This window comes from Dunckerocampus dactyliophorus, chromosome 3 (assembly GCF_027744805.1).
Source record: "Dunckerocampus dactyliophorus isolate RoL2022-P2 chromosome 3, RoL_Ddac_1.1, whole genome shotgun sequence".
NCBI lineage: Eukaryota > Metazoa > Chordata > Actinopteri > Syngnathiformes > Syngnathidae > Dunckerocampus > Dunckerocampus dactyliophorus.
In genome coordinates, this window is record NC_072821.1 from 26,363,060 (window position 1) to 26,381,493 (window position 18,434).

Below are 18,434 nucleotides of genomic sequence, written 5' to 3' on the forward strand. Positions count from 1 at the left end.
CCTTCCTGACAAAACACCTCTTCCGGCATATTAGTTCCATATAATTTTAAAACGCCGATTAATCATACGATTCAATATATAATTTAGACAAAGAGAAGTTGTCAGCATAATTCATAAAGTATGTAACTGATCAGGTTCCGGACACTAAATCCTGAAACATAACTTGCTTGTTCTATTCAATAGATGCATAGCATAGCATAGCACCGCTATGATCCAATACCAAGTCAATACAGGGCCAATGTTGGAAATATCGAGACTGATACCGATGTTTGTTTACTAGAAATTGTGAAATATAATTCAATGATATTGCATTTTATTGGTTCATCATAAATTATAACCACAGTAAAACACAGGAAAATGATTTTAGACAAACAAAAATACTTGATCAACAAAATTATTTGTGACTAATGTGAAAATATAAACAAAAAATTAACGATTATTCCCTTATTCCGTTTTATTACATACAATTTTTTGATGTACACAATGGCGGTTCTGGCTTGAATGACACCCTGTGCGGACTTATTGTGTGGCGCCCCACACCGCCCCCACTCTGAGCACAAATTCACACTACTAGTTTTTTGTTATGTTCAGTGTTGTCGCTCTGCTGCCGCCTGCCTGCCTTGATTGCAGTACACCATTCGCCTGCAGGAGGCGGAGTTTCACATTCGCACCTGTCTGATTACTCATTTGGCCTTCTTAAGCACAGCAGCAGGAATCCACCTTCGCCAGATTGTATCCTCATGCTCTACACGCTCACCGCTCAACCCGGCCTCGTGTCACTTGTTACCCTGACCCTGCTTTCTGGCTTTTATTCTAGTGTAACGGATGCCAGCCTGTGAGGCTGTGCAAGTGTACGTTGGTAAACGTCACTCCCTCTGCCTTGAGAACTGTGCTGAACACACGTTCGACAGTCTGGGTTTTTGACCGTGTGGTCAGCGCTCTCGTCTCCCATTGCAAAGGTCCTGTGTTCGAGCCCCGATGCGGGGCAGTGCGAAGCAGGGCGGGTTACACTAGTCTGGTATTGTGTGTACCTGCCCCCCTGTTTTCAGTGGTGTATTTTTTGTTCAGCTAAGGTTATTGTTCCTGCTTGTGTTTTTTTGTCAGCAGTGTTCTTCCGTTTATGCCTTGTCACCTGCTTATCAGTCTACTAGTTTAGTAGGTGTATTTTTGTTAGTACTTTTTGTCAGTGGCGTTGCCATCTTCTTTTGTTGATTTTTTTTCCTTTTGCATTTTTCCACACTTGTTAATAAACATTTGTTCTTGTGGTAACAGATCTCATCTCTGCATCGTGGATTCCAGAACGGGCTCACACCATTCCTTAACAGTTTTTATTTACGTACAAAGACAATTTTTTTTTAACGATATTAGGTTACACATTGCCACATAAAATATTATATAATAATAGACAAGGAAAAAATATTAAACAACGTAAATAGAATAGAATTTCTTTTGCAGTGCACAAATCCTTCACTACAGCCCCCCAAGCCCCCTGTTGTGTAGTCCAATAAAGAAACATATGTCTTTGCTTCTTTTATTGTCCACACCAGCCCTCTCTCTCAGGCTCCATCTTTGTTCTCTCTCTCTTGCGGGTTCTCTCTCTTGTCCCTGTCACTTCCAGTAATTACGTCATATCTACTACTGTATACTACATTTCCTCCCTTTGTAGACTTATTGTATCTCTTACCAAACATTAAGAGTATTTAATAAAATATTCACATTTTTCATGTCACAATTCTATTTTTCCCTATCTCTTACTTATTTCTTTTGCAATATAAAACATTCAACATTGCTTTTCCAAAATTACATTTCTTTAACTTTTTTTTCCCCACAACAACACTATGTTCTATAGCGAACTGGTTTCTTGATAACTCGTCCGGATCTCGTAGTCATTTCTGGTGGTTTAAGTCTAGGTTCTGGTGCATCAACAGTCTCTGGTGGTGTCTCAACATCCAGTTGTTGTTTTAGAATGATGTCCTGTTGAATCCATGTCCATATTTGAGTTCGTGGTCACTGGTTCCGGGATGATCATTTCCACTGTCAAAAGGTATATGTCGCAGGTGTTTTACATATATTGTCACCTTGGTTCCATCTTAAGTGTTTACAGGTTCGAATGACATGTCAGAGGTGTTCTGGATAAAAACATATCGTGTGTCTTTGTATTTTTCATAAAGTTTGTTGTTTTCCCACATTTGCAATGTACACAATGTTTTGAAGTTGTGTTCCTTTGCTGTGTTCCTTTCCTTAGTCTTTCATTTTATATTTGTAGTTGTCATGATGTTTCCTTATCTCCTTTTCAAATTTGGTAACCTTGTTCTTTTTTTTTGTGTCCTGTCCAGCCATGAGGGCAGATAATGTTGATCTAAATGCCCTTACGTGCTCAACAGATTTGCTCTGCTAGGGAAAAGTGTGAGATACACTTCCCCTGTTATACAGAATTTATTTAACTTTGATGTTTTGTTATTATGCTAATTTGGAGCATCCGGACCAGAGCAGGAGGGGATGGAGAAGAAGAGAGAAGAAAACAGAGGGGGGAGTGTGGGGACAATAAAGAGAGAGACAAGGACAACAGCAACAACAACAAGAGAACAATAACAAAACAACAGAAACAAACAGGACTACATCAGCAAATGCCTGTGACGGCTATGAAGACCATGACGGAAAGGACAAAATAATATCAACAACCACAATGATAATACTGCATTGAAACAGTCATACATATTAGTAGTAATACTAGTAATTAAATTAACTATGATAGTGATCAGAATGACAATAACTGTAATGCACACAATTGTAATAACTACTGTATATATTGCCGCACCCTGGTTCACCCAGTGAGTCATGTGTCATGGTCTGTGTACTGCTTTGCTTCCCTCTTGTGTTTTTTTATTGCAGTACACGTTGGAGACCACAGGTGGCCCAATCACGCACACCTGTCCTAATCAGTGAGGGCCTTCTTAAGCTGCTATCAAGCATGTACTCGTCGCCAGATTGTTACCAACCTCGTGCCAACTACCTGCTCTCCTTAGCATTTAGTCTCTAGTGTTGTTTCTGGTCTTTTCTTGCTTTTTGCCTCATTATTCCCTGCAGTGGTAAGTGTACCTTGTAATTTCCTGCTTGACTACTCAGCAGTGATTTTTTGTTGTATGTTCCTGCCTATGTTTTTTGTGCAGCGTTTTCTGTTCTAGCCTTTTTCCCCGTGTAGCATCCGGGTCACTTTCTGTTGAAACTTTACCATTTTGCTTTGTTGTACCTTTTTACATTTTTCCCATTGTGGTCACCCTTTGTTAAATAAATTATTTATAAGGACTTATTCGACTCTGCGTAGTGATTCCAATACCCGGCATTGCTGAGAACATAACATTATGTAGGGAAGTACGTATGTACTGTGAGTGTGCATCTGTATGTGTGCAAGTCTTCATGTATATAAACGTGCACAAATGTGTGAGCCTGTAATTGGCACTGAGAATGCATGAAAGGAGAGGGACTGCCTCTCACCACCCAGTAAGCTCCGCCCCACACAGCCACCACCAGAAAGCCACCGGGCCCACATGGGCGTGCAGCACCAAGACCAGCCCCCCCAAGAGCCAGCCCACAGAGCCCCGAGAGTGCCAAACTCACATGATCTAGCCAGTTCACGCAGAGCATTCCCATAAGCAATTAACAATTTCATCTTGCATCTGTCTTCTTTGTCTGAATTTATGCCTCTCCAGCACAACATTTCTTTGTGGGGTAAAGTAGGCATCAAGCGCAGTCTTTACTCATCAAATGTGCTATTCGTGCCTGGCAGATTAGCAAAGATTCGTTGCACTGACGTCCCAACGCAGTGTAGCAAAGTAGCTCATCTTACAGCGTCTGGGTTGTGCATTGATCCACTGGCGATCTCAAAAATGTTTCAGGTCTCCAAAGTTTATATTCTGCATACAAGTCTGAAGCACCCATGTTCAAAGGGGTCGGCAGTGGTAACTGCGGCATCATAAATGCAATGTGCGGCACCTGAGCAGCAACATGTGGTCCAGCAGCAGCGTTAACATTAGCATTATAGTTGAACGTGCAGTCCGTCTCGTTCTTTTCCGCTTCAGATGGTTCAAGAGTCCTCTACAACTTTGTGCAACTGTATATATAATCCTCAGCACCATAATTGTAGTGTAGCCCAATAAAGTAACTTATGTCTTTACTTATTTTATTGTCCACAGCATCCCTCTCTCTTAGGCTCCATCTTTGTTCTCTCCCTCTTCCGGGTTCTCTCTCCTTGTCCCTCATCACTTTCTGGAATTACTTCATATCAACTATACTACACCCCCCTTTCCTCAAACTCAACATGCACTCCCACAACTGTTTACAAATGTTTTTTTCAACTGCAGAAGGTGGTCTAAAATATTTGCACAAGCTCCACTTAAATTACAATTGATGTACATCCCTATTTACACAATTAAAACTCTGTGAAGAAAACAAATGAGCATCAGTTGGCCTATAGCCACCAAGTAAAGTTAACTTATATGATCATACAGTGGTGTGAAAAAGTGTTTGCGCCTTCCTCATTTCTTATTTTTTTGCATGTTTGTCACAGTTAAAAGTTTCAGATCATCAAACAAATTTAACTATTAGTCAATGACAACACAACTGACCACAAAATGCAGTTTTTAAATGAAACCTTTAATTATTAAGGGAGAAAATAAATCCAAACCTATTTGTCTATATACTGTGTGTCTATTTTATGGCAATAGGTTGCTGTACCTGGTGGTGACCACTTGGTGGCACTGTTGACATGTTTCGTGGCTTTGTGATGACATCTTTGTGACAAGCTTTTTCCTATGTTAGAATAAATGTTTTGTTGCAGTTGATTGAGTGCTTATTCCCCCAGCAAATATTGTAATATCAGGAAGACTTATGGGCTGAGTACTGCTCTGACATGCATGTCTGCTAACATTGGCCTAATTATTAATATTCAGGGCCCGAGCACCAAGCGGCATACTGACTCACTATTCTCGCCTTTTTATGTAACATTTTAGTAGTGAAATAACATGTCTGAGACTCTTGGTCCACAACATAAAGAATAGAATATTATATTATGAATAAAATATGTTTTATTATTACTTTTTTTTCTTTCCTCCTCACGGCGCCCTCAAGAGAATGCCGCCCTGGGCAATCGCCTATGTAGCCCATAGCTAGAACCACTGGTGGATGCACAGATACAAATGTCACTGAAGTACATGCCAAGTAACACTGAACGTTAAAATACCATTCTCCTATTGTTCCCGCAATGTTCAACACTTGCTTCTTGCAACACTATGAATGTTGTGCCTCAAGTTTGCAGCAAACATATTCCGAATGTTATTACTGTACGCAGTTGGGATTTTTTGACATGAAGTTGTATGACATCACCATCAGGACAGCGACTTACTCCTCCCCCCCCCAATTGGTCCCCTATTTCCAGTTCTGGTCGGATTTCGGTAATGAAGAACGTAATTCCAGGTAGTCGCTGGGGTTACACAAGTAAGGAGTTTGGCTTCTGAAAACAATATGAGTTTAAAAAAGTAAATACATTTGCATCACAAAAATGCCTCTTCAAAAAAAAAAAAAAAAAAAGACCTCACAAATTGCTCAGAGTTATATTTGTCTCCCGCTGTATCCCTGCACTCTGTCGCCTGTCCATTATTATGTATGTGACAAAGACGCTCACATCTTCTTCCGCGTCGGCGCGCCACCGCCATCTCGTTTACCTGTGTGTTCCACAGCGGAAGAAGATGCGAGCGTCTTTGTCATGTACACAAGAATGGACAGCCGACAATGCGCCGGGATACGACAGGAGGCGATTTGTCAGGTCTGATTTTTCAAGGAGGCATTTTTGTGATGCAAATGTACATTATTACTCTTACAAACTCATATGGTTTACTTGTGTAAACCCCGCAACTACCCAGAACTAAGTTCTTAATCACTGAAATCTGAGCAGAACTGGACTTAGGGGACCAAGTAGGGGGTTGATGATTACTGACAGGGAGGTCATACAACTTCATGTCAAAAAAATCCGAACTATCCCTTTAACCGAATAATGCTAACCAGGGCGGATGCTAACCAAGGTGCCACTGTACATAAATAGACATGCATGCCCTAAAGGTAACTCAGCATGAGTGCTTACAGTACTTAAACAATTTCGATCCACTCTGACCTACCCAGGAAATAAACATAGAGCACATTGAACCTGAACAAAATATATTTATGTATTCATGTATTACTTTGGTTGATGGTGTCTGTGTTGATCTCACGACCAAATCATCTCTTTGGCAACAATCATGTCTTCATTGAAGGTAAAATGTACCTTTGATTCATCATTTATATGTATTTACATGCAAGGTTTCCCCTTGGATCTTCTGAAGCTGTGGTGGTGGGCTGCATGGGACTGCCGCCGCTGTGTCGTGCCGCTGCTGCATCTGAAATAATTTTTTTGACAAATCAGTTTTTTATGACTTCATTTATTTATTAACTTATTTAACATTTTTCAACAACCACAGGAACATGAACTGGGAACATTGCAAAATTGTTAATTTAATGGCAAAGTTGCTGGGAGCACCAAGTGAGAGTTTAAAATGTTGTGTCTCCTTTTGTTACCTGACCTACAGTACATAGTCCAATAGTACTATGTGTGACCTTGGTTGGACCCAAAAAGGCAGACGAGCAGGGTGGTGTCAGAAAGGAAGTCTTTTAATAGTTTGTTCCCCACAGCGGAAAAGAAGAAAAAAGGAGTAACAACAAAAACCTATGGTGCAGGGCAAACAGTAACAAAATAGCACCATGACGGAAGGGAATCGAAAATAAAGACTACCAAACCCCAAACAGGAGGGCTAACTGGAAGAAGCTAACGAACTGGCAGGAAGGCAATAATACAAGACAATCTACCGTGTAAGTAAAGGATGAAGCTGGCCGCCGGCAAGAATGCATCTGGAAAGATGACGATGGCTTGTGGCATGAGTCCATGAAGGTCAAAATCAAACGACGCCTTCCTGCTGCCACAGGTGTGAATATAAAGAGACAGCTCTGATTAGGAACACCTGTGGCTCGTTCGGTAGCTCCACCCATCAAGGGTCTAAAATGAGAGGAAAATCATAAGAAACCAAACCCAAAACAAACAGAAACCAATAAGTAGCTCACCTGCAGCACCAGAGTGGTGTCACTGCAGAGCGTGACAATGTGACAAGTACAAAAGTACAACGTTTTGTACTATTTGACACAAATCTAATTTTAACTTGATGCCTGTTTTAGAGTAAAACTAATATATGGGAAATTAATTGTTCAATAATATATTCTTTAGTTATAACACAATTAACAAAATAAAACAATTTTAAAAAACTATTTTTGATATAGATTATATAAATTACTGTATAGATTGTGTAATTTACTGTATAAATTGAGAGTCCAGGGTTATGATAGCACTGGTGTATCCAACGCAGCACTATTAAAACTACTTTGACAAAAAGAAAGGAGAGGTGAGCTATTTGTGTTTTATGTGACTGCCAACATTTAATTGTAGTTTATTTACAAAGTACATCCCCACTCAGTGTGCTCATTTGGCATTAAATACAGGTGTCAAGTTTGAACAGAACACTTATAAAACTACTAAAAGGTGAAGCAGATATTTTTGGTGAACTCCTCAACATCAGCTGGTGAGCTACCGCTAGCATACGAGCTACCTGGAGTGTGATAGCAAACACTACATGTTTGTTGAACAACTTAGTCACACATTTTGATGACAATCCATAAGTACTAAAACGATACCAAGACAGCAGGACTGTTAAGTGACACTTTAAAAAGTAAGTTAGCATGAATGTGATAGCCACTTCTAGCTCGACCGTGATCTAGCTAGCTCCCGCCAGCGAGGCGGTGCACATGATTAAAAGACGCCAGAAAGTGGAATGAGATTCAAACGTGAGCGATCACACACGCTGTCTTAGATAGACTTTGCGTGCTGTCGTCAATAGACTACACATTTAACAGACTATTTTTTATTTGCACGATAATAAGGAACACACTGAACGTCAACACAAGACGCGAGCGCCGCAACATGAGCAAGTGCCGACACGGTGCAGACATGCGTTTCCAATGCATGTTTATCAAAATAAAGCGCAGTGAAACATTCTTATAATATTTGTTATTGTTTTCAAACTGTTTGTGCATAAATAATAAGCTATATATGTGTCTACACAGCATACGCAGTGTATAAATTTACACAATACTTAACATTGTTTTCAAGTCAATTTGTAAGGTGTGATGGCTTTTATTTTGTAGTGGCGGGCCACCACGATCAATTACATGTAGCGGAAACCCTAAGATGTAAACAAAATAAGCATGGGAATGTACTTTCAATGTTCTAATAAAATGGTTAAACATTGTAGAAACGTTCTGTAAATGTTCTAATAAAATGTTTAAACATTCTCGAAACGTTCTGTGACTGTTTTTGCACAACACTCGCAACTCTCTTCTTACCTTTATGTGGGCCGGCCCGATATGCCAGACACCTTTCCGTCCATCTGAAAATGCCTTTTCCTCCTCTAGAGATCACGTCTCGCGGTCACCATTAATTGTTGGAGATGAAATTCTCCACAACCTCCTTTGGAAAATGAATTAAGCCAATTTCACCTCCCCCTTGCGTGCGCTTTAATCTCCACTAATGAGAAGGAGGAAAGACTCTCATAACAATTTCGATTTTTTCCAAATGTATTGAAGAATAAGTCAGACATAATAATTGAAAAATAAGTCAGACAGGATAGTTTCTGCAGTCTACAGGTACCTGGACCCCTTTTAAATTCACCTGTACCCATCTCCTGGCATAAAAATTAAAGAGAGCTCCCCCCCGATCGTCCCATAGTCATTTTTATACTTGTTTGCTCAGACCATTGGCGCCAGTCCCTCCAAATATAACTTTCTCCTGAATTCCTTGACGAAGCTTGTGACGCCAGCAGATGACAGCTGGCTCCCTCGCTGTCCCGATAACACTTAGTGTAGTTGTTGACATGAACAAAACATTCTTTGCTCCGGCCAATGTTTCTGTTTTGACTACATTCTGGGCCGTATCTGCCTGGTAAACCTTGGCCACTGTGTAGAAGCTGTGGCCAACAGTATCTCTCTTTAACCTTTGACACACTTAAACAGATGTTCATCTACTCCAATAACTGTTTAATAAAGCATTATTTCTATAAACTACTTGTAATCATTCACTCAGTTATTAGATTACTTGATTAAACAGTTATAGCTATACTGTCTACTGTTTATTATACTGTTTATCTATTTTAAATTCATTTTTTCCTACAATAGATAGATACATACTTTATTCATCTCCAAGAGAAATTCAGTCACTGCGCAATATGTACCGGAACGCAATCGGTTCAACTGGGTTCTACGCATGTGCAGAACGCGTCTACGTCTGATCGGCCTATTTTTAGCAGTCACATTGTCACGAGTGGCCTCAGCCAATGTGCTGGATCCCAATAAGCAGAGAGGGTAAGGAGTCTGTGTAACAAAAGTTTATTAACACAAGGCGACTCACAGGGAGCAAGATACAAAAGGAAAACACAAAAAAAGGCAAAAAGTACAACGAAAAACCTCCGGATAATCCACAGGAAAAATACAAAAACTCAAAGCGCTGCTAACACAGTCTAGAAGGGGAAAACTGGCAAAAAGTACAAGAAAAAGTCACACTGCTGGGATAGTCAAGCAGGGGAGTAATACTCACGAGGTTCAAGGTGACCAGAAAGTAATGCAAGCCGGGAACTACAACATGCCGACATGAACAAGGAGCAAGCGAGTAGCAAGTAACAATCTGGCAACCACAGGCAGGTGTGTGCTGCTTAAGAAGCGGCTGGTGAATTTGCTGCAGGTATGTACAGGTGGCTCCTTCCAGGCCAGCCGGCCTTGCACTGCAACCAAGCACAGACAAGGTGGCAGCAGAGCAGCACAACAGATCATGACACGTTAGACATGTGTAATCTACCCATGCCTGATCTATTTTAGCAGCAAGCGTCCCCACTCCACTCCCAAAAATGTTATTAAGATAGCTAGAAATTTGAGAAATAACAAAATAATCAATCTTTTTTTTCTTATATCCTATCCATAGTGCACGTGGACAATTGATAAGCCCTCTTTTCTTTGTTACATCAATTATTGTTTTTTTTCACCACTGCAAAAATACACACAAAAGCATTTGCCAAGAAGATATGTTTGGATGGATGGTATTTCCCTGTTTAGAAAATAAATCTAAATCCTCTAGATTAATCTTCTACTTATGGTTGTTTACATTGAAATATAACTGCATTTCATGTGTTTTATTCTATTTATTTATGTATGTTACACGTAACCGGATATGACGTTTATGTCTGCTTTCAGACTGGGTCATGTATAGCACATACCTCTACCGCACTTCAGGGTAGATGGAGCTCTAAAAATTCCCTTATATTTCTGGATAAAAAGCCCCAAAGGTACCATCATTGTCACATACTTAAAAATACAAATTGCTTAGCTTTGAAAATTTGATCAAATTTCTCCAATATTCATCTGGATCATAAAATCTTGCATGACGCTGCCCCGCCCCCTCTACAGACCTGTATGTCCAGCCACGCGCTCGGCTCACCAGCCTAGTGCTAAGGTCTGTTTCGAGGGGAGACTGCGATGTCCCAAAAAGGAGAAATGCCTTCTCCCAATCAGCCTTCCTTATAAAGCTGTGACGGAGTGGACATGGCATATAAAGGACATGGCAGACTTTCAAACATTCTCTCGAGCCGTTAGAAGCTGGCTCCTGGACAGTCAGTACTGCTCTCACTAATACCAGACGGTAGTTGGCCAACAGACGTTACCCTCGTGGGTATCTTCTCTTGGCAAAAGCCCTATTTTTAAAGCTTCACCTTAAAACAATAGTACCAGTTAGGTATGTGGCTGTCGGATGATCCGACAGCCGGCAGCCTTATTACTGTATATAAGTAATGAAAGAGGTTTATTATCAGCGTTCAACTTGTTTCAATGACTTTGCTGCTAAATATGGGTGTGTTTACTACCTGTATGCACTTATGAATATGCACACACTTTAAATGTTGGTTAATGTATAGAATTGTTTTGAGATTGTTTATTTCAGAAGTGCTTATATTTTATGATTCTATCCTGCACTAGCCTTTTAATGATTGTACCTTGTATTTATATGTGGTTTCTTGTATTTTTATTGCACTTTATTGCATTTTTGTATCTGGTATTTATATGTAGTTTCTTGTATTTGTATTGCACTTTATCGTATTTCTGTTTTTCTGTTTTGTATTTTATGATGTGAGGACTGCAGATGGAAATGAGCTCTGAGCTAAATCTGGTGCAGACATCTTTTTAATGAAACTGCACACTGTCCGTAATAAACTCAACTAAACTAAACTAAACACTTGGCGATGGCTGGTTTGGCCGTTTGTTTCTATATTGCTATGTGAAATCAATGTGCTGAGGAAGGACATTCCAGTAATGCTTAAAATGGCCAAAATATGCAAAATACTGTGAGTATTACATGTTATCATGAATGTACCTGTTACTACATGGTCACAACATGTATATAAAACCATAAAACCTTGTTGGAGGTTTTTAGAGGTGTTTTAACAGCGGTCTTTGTAGGTGGCACACACGATTCCATTATGTGCAGTAATGAGCTCTCTCTTTTTATCTGTTTTTACATGTTTTTATATGTTTAGAACGCACAGAAAAGAGAGAATTCATGTTATGACATAAGGATTATGAATGATGGGCGAAATCTTAAAAGAAAAGTGTAGTTTTCCTTAACAAAGTGAACCGGCATGGGCTTGGCAAAGGCTACCAGGATGGTGGAGGACAGAGAGGGATGGAGGCGTACTGCAGCATTGTATTAGGCGCCCAATTGAGAAGAAGAAAGCACAAAGAGATATACACGAGTGTACAGTGGATGGATGCAGTTTTATGAGAAAATTATTTACATAAAACAGTGATACATATTTAACATAACAAACATTAACATTATTGTTGGTGATAAAATTACAATATATTGAGCAATGCTTTAATTTAATCAGTTAACATATTCATTAAAAAATAATAAAAGTAAGGCGGCTTACAATGATTTTTTTTATTTAAAAAGCAATGGTTAGTTACCAAAACCAAATGTATATATTTGAATGCATGCAACGTCACTTCAAGGTGTATTATTTGGTGATACATGAGTCTCATACATAACAGACTACATAATACACTACTGTGTACTGTTTTGAAGATAAATTATGTAAATATTTGCCTCCACTGTAGTTTCTATTTTCTGCCCAAGTTCTCAAGAGAAAACATCTTTGGATATGGCCTCAGCAAAGTTTGGTGCTGACATAAGAATCCCAAAGGTGCACACGATAATGACTAGCGAGAAAATCATGAAACAAAGACGGTCAATGACAGCCGAAGCAAATTTCCAATCATTACATGTTGTCTTTCCCACATCTTGGTCGTGGAAGTGCTTGGCAATATAGCGCACTTCTTCAAGGATCTTGACAAGCTCTGGTTCGGTGCTGCCGACTGTGGAGCTCTGACCTTTGGCGAGGAAAACCTCATCTTTACCTGCATGTCCAACCGGCCCAGAATCAGGTAAGTATGTGCCAGTTTACCAGTGAATGCCATTCATTCCAACATTGTGTTACCATTGGTGGATAATTGTGGTCCAATGGGGTCCATGCCGGGCAGATTGCACCGTGGAATATTTTTGTCCACACCTGAACGCTTCATGAATAGAAACCGGGCGCACCAATTCAGGAGGAGGACACGTACCTTCCGAATTGGACAATGAAGAGAGACAGTTTATCAGGTCGCACAAAACATTCTGTAGTGTCGACACTGTACAGGTATATAGAATAAAATGGACACCCACCCACTTGGGCATCTTAGCTCCATCGGGGTCGTGGTGGTGAAATTGTAAGACCACAACTGTGGCGATTATGGAGACTGCAACAATGACCATAGTGGTGACGAAGTACTGGGCTGGAAAATTGAAGACACAGAAATGAGTTGTCTGTCCATCCATCCATCATCCATACCGCTTATCTTTTAAGGATCATGGGGGATCGGCTTATGTAATAATGGTAAATAGGCAATTTAAGACATAAATAATTATTTCATTTTAGCCATTTTATTCTTGAAAATGCTTAATTTTGGTTAAGAAATATGTAATATTTGCTTAAATATGCATTTTTTAAACCAATAATGGGCTGTATTCAACTACGAAACAGCATGATTTATTAATGTTTTGAAAAAACTTGATAAAGTGAAGCCGCAAAATTCAAAGCGAAAAGAAGCGAGAGATTTTTGTACTACAAAAAAAAGTACGGTATATAAAAATACTTTTTGTAAGTACATTTGTACTTACAAAATGTACTGTTACACAGCTGCACGAGTAAGCATCTTCCTGCTGGAAAATACAGGTAAAGCATCTTCATCTGATGAAGATGCTTTACCCAAACAGAACCCACACAAGGACAGGAACGACAGATGTGCAATGGCAATAAACACACAGAGGTGAAATTCCACAGGTAAAAAGTGCAGATGCAAAAGAGCAACACAATGTCAATTAAATCAATGAAATGATCCTTCTCAACCTTAAGTGAAACCCGAGAAACAACATCACCACTGCTTACCTATAACAGGCACTGAGTCTGATGTGGCGGGCATAATCTCTGCAACTAGCAGCATGAAGACAATAAGGGAGAGCAGTACTGTGATCCCTGAAGGGATTAAATTTTAGTTAGCGTTTCAAACAAATTGCAAAGCCTTGAGATCTTTCATACAAACATCCATAACAATGAAGGTTTAAACACTGTCCATAGGTGGCACATGTGCCTAGTAAGGAGCTAATAAACTATTCTTTTTTTTTTATACTAATTATTTATTTTCACTTTCAATCTCAGTCAATCACAGGGTACATACAGTACAAACAAACAACCATTTACACTCAAATTTGTACTTATGGACAATTGAAGCCTTATTAGCCTTAATTAATTAGCCTTAATTAACATACCGTGATTTCCGGTGTATAATCCGCTACTTTTTTCTTAAACTAAACCCTGCGGTTTATAGAGCAGTGGGGCTAATTTATTGCAAAATTCTAATCTTGTGACTTCTCCTTTACCCTCAGATTACCTTACCTCAGACTTAAGCACTGTGCTGCTCATGAGACAGTGTATAAAGATGGATGGAAAGAGGCAGCACTGCAGCGCCATCCATCCATCCATCCATTTTATGTGCTGCTTGTCCTCCAATGAAATGCTTTGCTCAGACGCAATGCATTACGGGAAAACTTTAAAATAGTTCTTTTTTTTTCCTTTTTAAACACTTATTGGTACTTGTTTGTAAATTTTTAGGTATACTTTTTGAGTATTAAGTTGATGTGTGATGAGTTTAGTGTTATATTGAGGAATGACCTCCTGCAAGTTCCAATGGATTGACAAGCTTGTGAGTTTTTCATAGCTCATGATTGGTTCCTGTCAAATAAAGAGCTTCCTCGTCCTCGCAAGACTTGTGTGCGCCACAATATGCCATTTTATGACGTGGACATGTGCGGCTTATAGTCTGGTTTGGCTAATATACTGTATGTACAAGTCTGCTTCTTCCTCTAAATTTAGTGGGTGCAGCTTATACACCAAAATTTACGATACATGATTTTGGTCTGTCGGGGTACCGGAAGCAAACCCCAAAAATTACCTGGAGAACACAGAAATTCTACACATAAGGTTTTGAACCCATAGCCAGACAAAACAAGGTTACCACATGCACTAACATAAATGCTCACCATGATTACAATCAATTTGTTTAAAGGTTACATTCACTTCTATGTATTGTGCATAGATAAATGGAAAGGCTATTCATGTGAATGTGAATTTCAGTGTAATTACGTTCTTATACAGAGAATTTGAATTCCATGAAAACTCAAAGCACTACTACCAAGTGATATCTTCTCTCCAGAGTCAGCAGGCAGCAGGAACACAAGCAAGGCCAAAATGGAGATCAGGACACAGGGGAGGAGCAGATTGAGACCGTAATAGAGGGTCCGTCTGCGTATCACTATGGTATATGTGACGTCGGGATAGGGCTCCGGGCAGCATTCATAAATGCGATCATTCTTCTTTCCTGAAACCACTGACATCACACAAAACACAATATTGTCTAGGCTAATAAAATGTGAGTTCATGTAAAAATAATTCATTTGAATTCATTTCAATGAAGCGCTGAACGTTGAACTGTTTTGCTCATAAATGTACAGTAGATCCCCACTATTCATGGTGTACCACCCGCGAATGGCCAAAAACTGTAATTGAGAAGCCCATAAAAGTTGGGGATGAGCGAGTACATCACTATCTGTATCTATTCAGCCATCTAAATTATCCGTATCTGTACGCTGAGTGGGCGGGGCATAAACCTGAAGTGGGCGTGGTTTAACATGAATTGGTATTATTATCTTATTATCTTAAGCCTGATATTGACATGGATTGATCATGGATTGTTGCTATATTTATTGTTTACTAATCAACTATATGTGAACTGTGTATGTGTGTAAGTGATCTGTACGACTTTATTGTTTAAGTATTTCTTTAATGATCTGTGTGAAGTTTGTGATTCATGCAAACATCCAGTGATGGCAAAGAGGGAAATAATCTGTCAGCCTGGTTCACTGTATTTTTCTTAAAAGCACCGCGTTCAGTACTACAAGCAAAGCTTTCTAACTTTATATCAACAGCCAAATTATAAGCAAGCAGATTAAAAAAACAAAACAAAACAAAACACCTGCAGTGACCGACGTGCCACGAGCCTTTTTCAACACTGTCTTGTCAAAAACACAGCGTATGTAAAGAAACAAGTCTACCAACTAACTTTAAATATCATACAAACCGAAATACAGCGATATAGAAAAAATGAGCTGCAGTTGAGCCAAGCAAGCAGAGAGTCACTATATGTATTGTGTCTATGTGCGAAAGTATGCCAGGCATGGAGTCTATCTAAGGAGGGGCGGTCGCTGTGTGTGACTGGCCAAGCATGAAGAGTCAATACGTAAGTAGTTACCCATTGAGGATTTTGCTTCATCACAATTACGGATAATGACGAGGTCTAATCGTTTCATGCTCGCAAAAATGCATTATCCGGAACGGATACTCGTATAAAACGAGGATCCGGCTCATCCCTAATTGATATAATGTCTGATGTATTGTCTGATATCTTTTATCACAAACACAGACGGACATAAACATATACGCCAGGGGTCACCAACGTGGTGCCCGCGGGCACCAGGTAGCCCCCCACGACCACGAGGTGCCTGCAAGCCTGCTTTTCATTCAGGTTTTCAGTTAATAATGAAAGAACAGTAGAAAGAAATGCATTCTGAAATACAAAATGTGAGTTGTGGACACCAGCATTTTGTTAATGTTCTGGTAAAACAAGCATATTCGCTTTGTTTGGGTTTAAAATAAGCTCTGAAAATAAATGTTACAAAAATGAGTAGCACTTGGCCATTTTCATTTTGTAAAAGTAGCTCTCACAAGGAAAAACGTTGGTGACCCCTGCTATACGCGTATTTCAACAGCAGCTGCCCAGGTGGGTCAAATGTGCCATTGGTGCAAAGAAGGGCCCTTAGGTGCTTTGCAAGGTGCCTGCCGTAAAACTTTGCTCGTCATGGTGCTTTTGAGAAAACTACAGTGAACAAGGCTGACAGATTACTTCCCTGTTTGCCATCACTGGATGTTTGCATGAATCACCAACTTCACACACTGATCATTAAAAATACTAATATTATAAAGTCTAACAAATCACTTACACACTTACACAGTACATATAAAGCTGAATAATAAACAATAAATATAGCAATTTCTGATCAACCCATGTCAATTTCAGACTTAAAATAATGTAGCGATTTACAGTAAGCCCCACCCATTTTCAGATAAACCACGCCCATTTCTGATTGATGCCCCACCCACTCCAAGTACAGATACAGATGGGTGAACAGATACAAATACAAATAGTGGTGTACTCGCTCATCCCTAATAACAATGTCATGTCAGCCAGCTGGATTAAAATCTGAAATGTATTAAAGATATAAAAATTATATATGTATTAAACATATCAAATGTTCCATTGCGTCTGGCTCTCTGATCACAGTGGCTGTGTGGATAAGGTGGTCCAGCGAATTTCTAAAAACAATCCTAGCTCTCCTCAACAAGGACAAAAATATTCGGAAAAATGAATGCATTATCACATCAGTACCCTCCCCTCCCAAGAGTGACAAGACAAGCATTTTGACCACCGAACACGCACCTCACTGCTCTCCAGGATGTACCAGAGCACGTCAATAGAGCAAAATACGGTGGCTAAGTGCAAAACACATGAACAAAAAGCAAACCAAATTGCAATTACACCATCCGGAAAGGGAACATACCAAATCCGAGAGTTATAGGAAGTGATAACATTTGGACCAATCAGCTCCAACAAAAAGAAAAACTAATTACAATTAGACCACCCGGAAGGGGATTGTACACCTGTTATACCCTCATTAACATGTTTGATGGACTCCTGTAGTACACCTGTGCCTTCCGTCTGGCATTTGCATGCATGCTGACATCTACATGCATGTCGTGGGAGGGCACACGCCGCGAAAACCTAAACTATGAGACGCCGTATTATTTTCTAAGGCACAGTACTTCATGATAATTAAGTGAAACTTTTGTTGGCTTTATCAGTAACTATAAAACACCCGAAGTGTACAGTGTTTTCACTTTGAAATCACTTTAGAATTTGTTGAAGAATTTGATTCAGGCATACCTATCCAGAAATACAGTGAGAGGAGCAGGTTAGAAATTCACAATGTATTTGTGGCACGCTGTAAAATAGTCCCCCTATGTATTTATTTTTGTAGAAAGAATGACTGTTACCACTGTGGTTAGTGATACTGTATGTGCAAGTTCAGTTCATCTGTTCAGCCTATGGTCAGCTGGGGTCGCACTATTACTGCATTCCAAGACGAGGGAACCGTCACCAAACCAAGAGTATACCCGACAAAAAGGGTCACTTAATTATCATTAAGTATTGTGTCTTAGAAAATAGTACGAGGTCTCAAAGTTTAGGTTTTAGTGGAATGTGTGCGCTCCCACGACATGCATGCAGATGTCGGCGTGCATTCAAATACCAGACAAAAGGCACAGATGTACTACAGGAGACCATCAAATATTTTAATAAACTCATAACAGGAACAGGGGTGCAATAACCTTCCGGGTGGTCTAATTCTAGTTAGTTTTTCTTTTTGTTTTGTGTTTTGCACTTCTTGGCTACAAAGATAAACCAAAAAAGGAATGTAGCAACTCCCTGGAGCTGATTGGTCCAAACGTTATCACTACCTAGAACGCTCGGATTTGGTACATTCCCTTTCTGGA

At 39.7% G+C, this 18,434-nt stretch overlaps 1 protein-coding gene across 4 annotated transcripts in view; it reads right to left on the reverse strand.

Moving 5' to 3' along the window:
• Positions 1-11,927: 11,927 nt before the first annotated feature.
• Positions 11,928-18,434, reverse strand: part of chrna7a (cholinergic receptor, nicotinic, alpha 7a (neuronal)) — a 50,299-nt gene continuing 43,792 nt past the window's right edge. For 3 of the 4 annotated variants that reach the window (XM_054770432.1, XM_054770430.1, XM_054770433.1), the window contains 5 exons: positions 14,962-15,156; positions 13,659-13,745; positions 12,896-13,005; positions 12,669-12,795; positions 11,928-12,588 (listed from right to left, as the gene is read on the reverse strand). In XM_054770432.1, coding sequence (XP_054626407.1) covers positions 12,311-12,588; positions 12,669-12,795; positions 12,896-13,005; positions 13,659-13,745; positions 14,962-15,156 — 797 coding nt within the window. In that variant the 3' untranslated portion in view covers positions 11,928-12,310. The remainder of the gene's footprint in view (positions 12,589-12,668; positions 12,796-12,895; positions 13,006-13,658; positions 13,746-14,961; positions 15,157-18,434) is intronic. The other variant, XM_054770431.1, reaches the window with a different exon arrangement.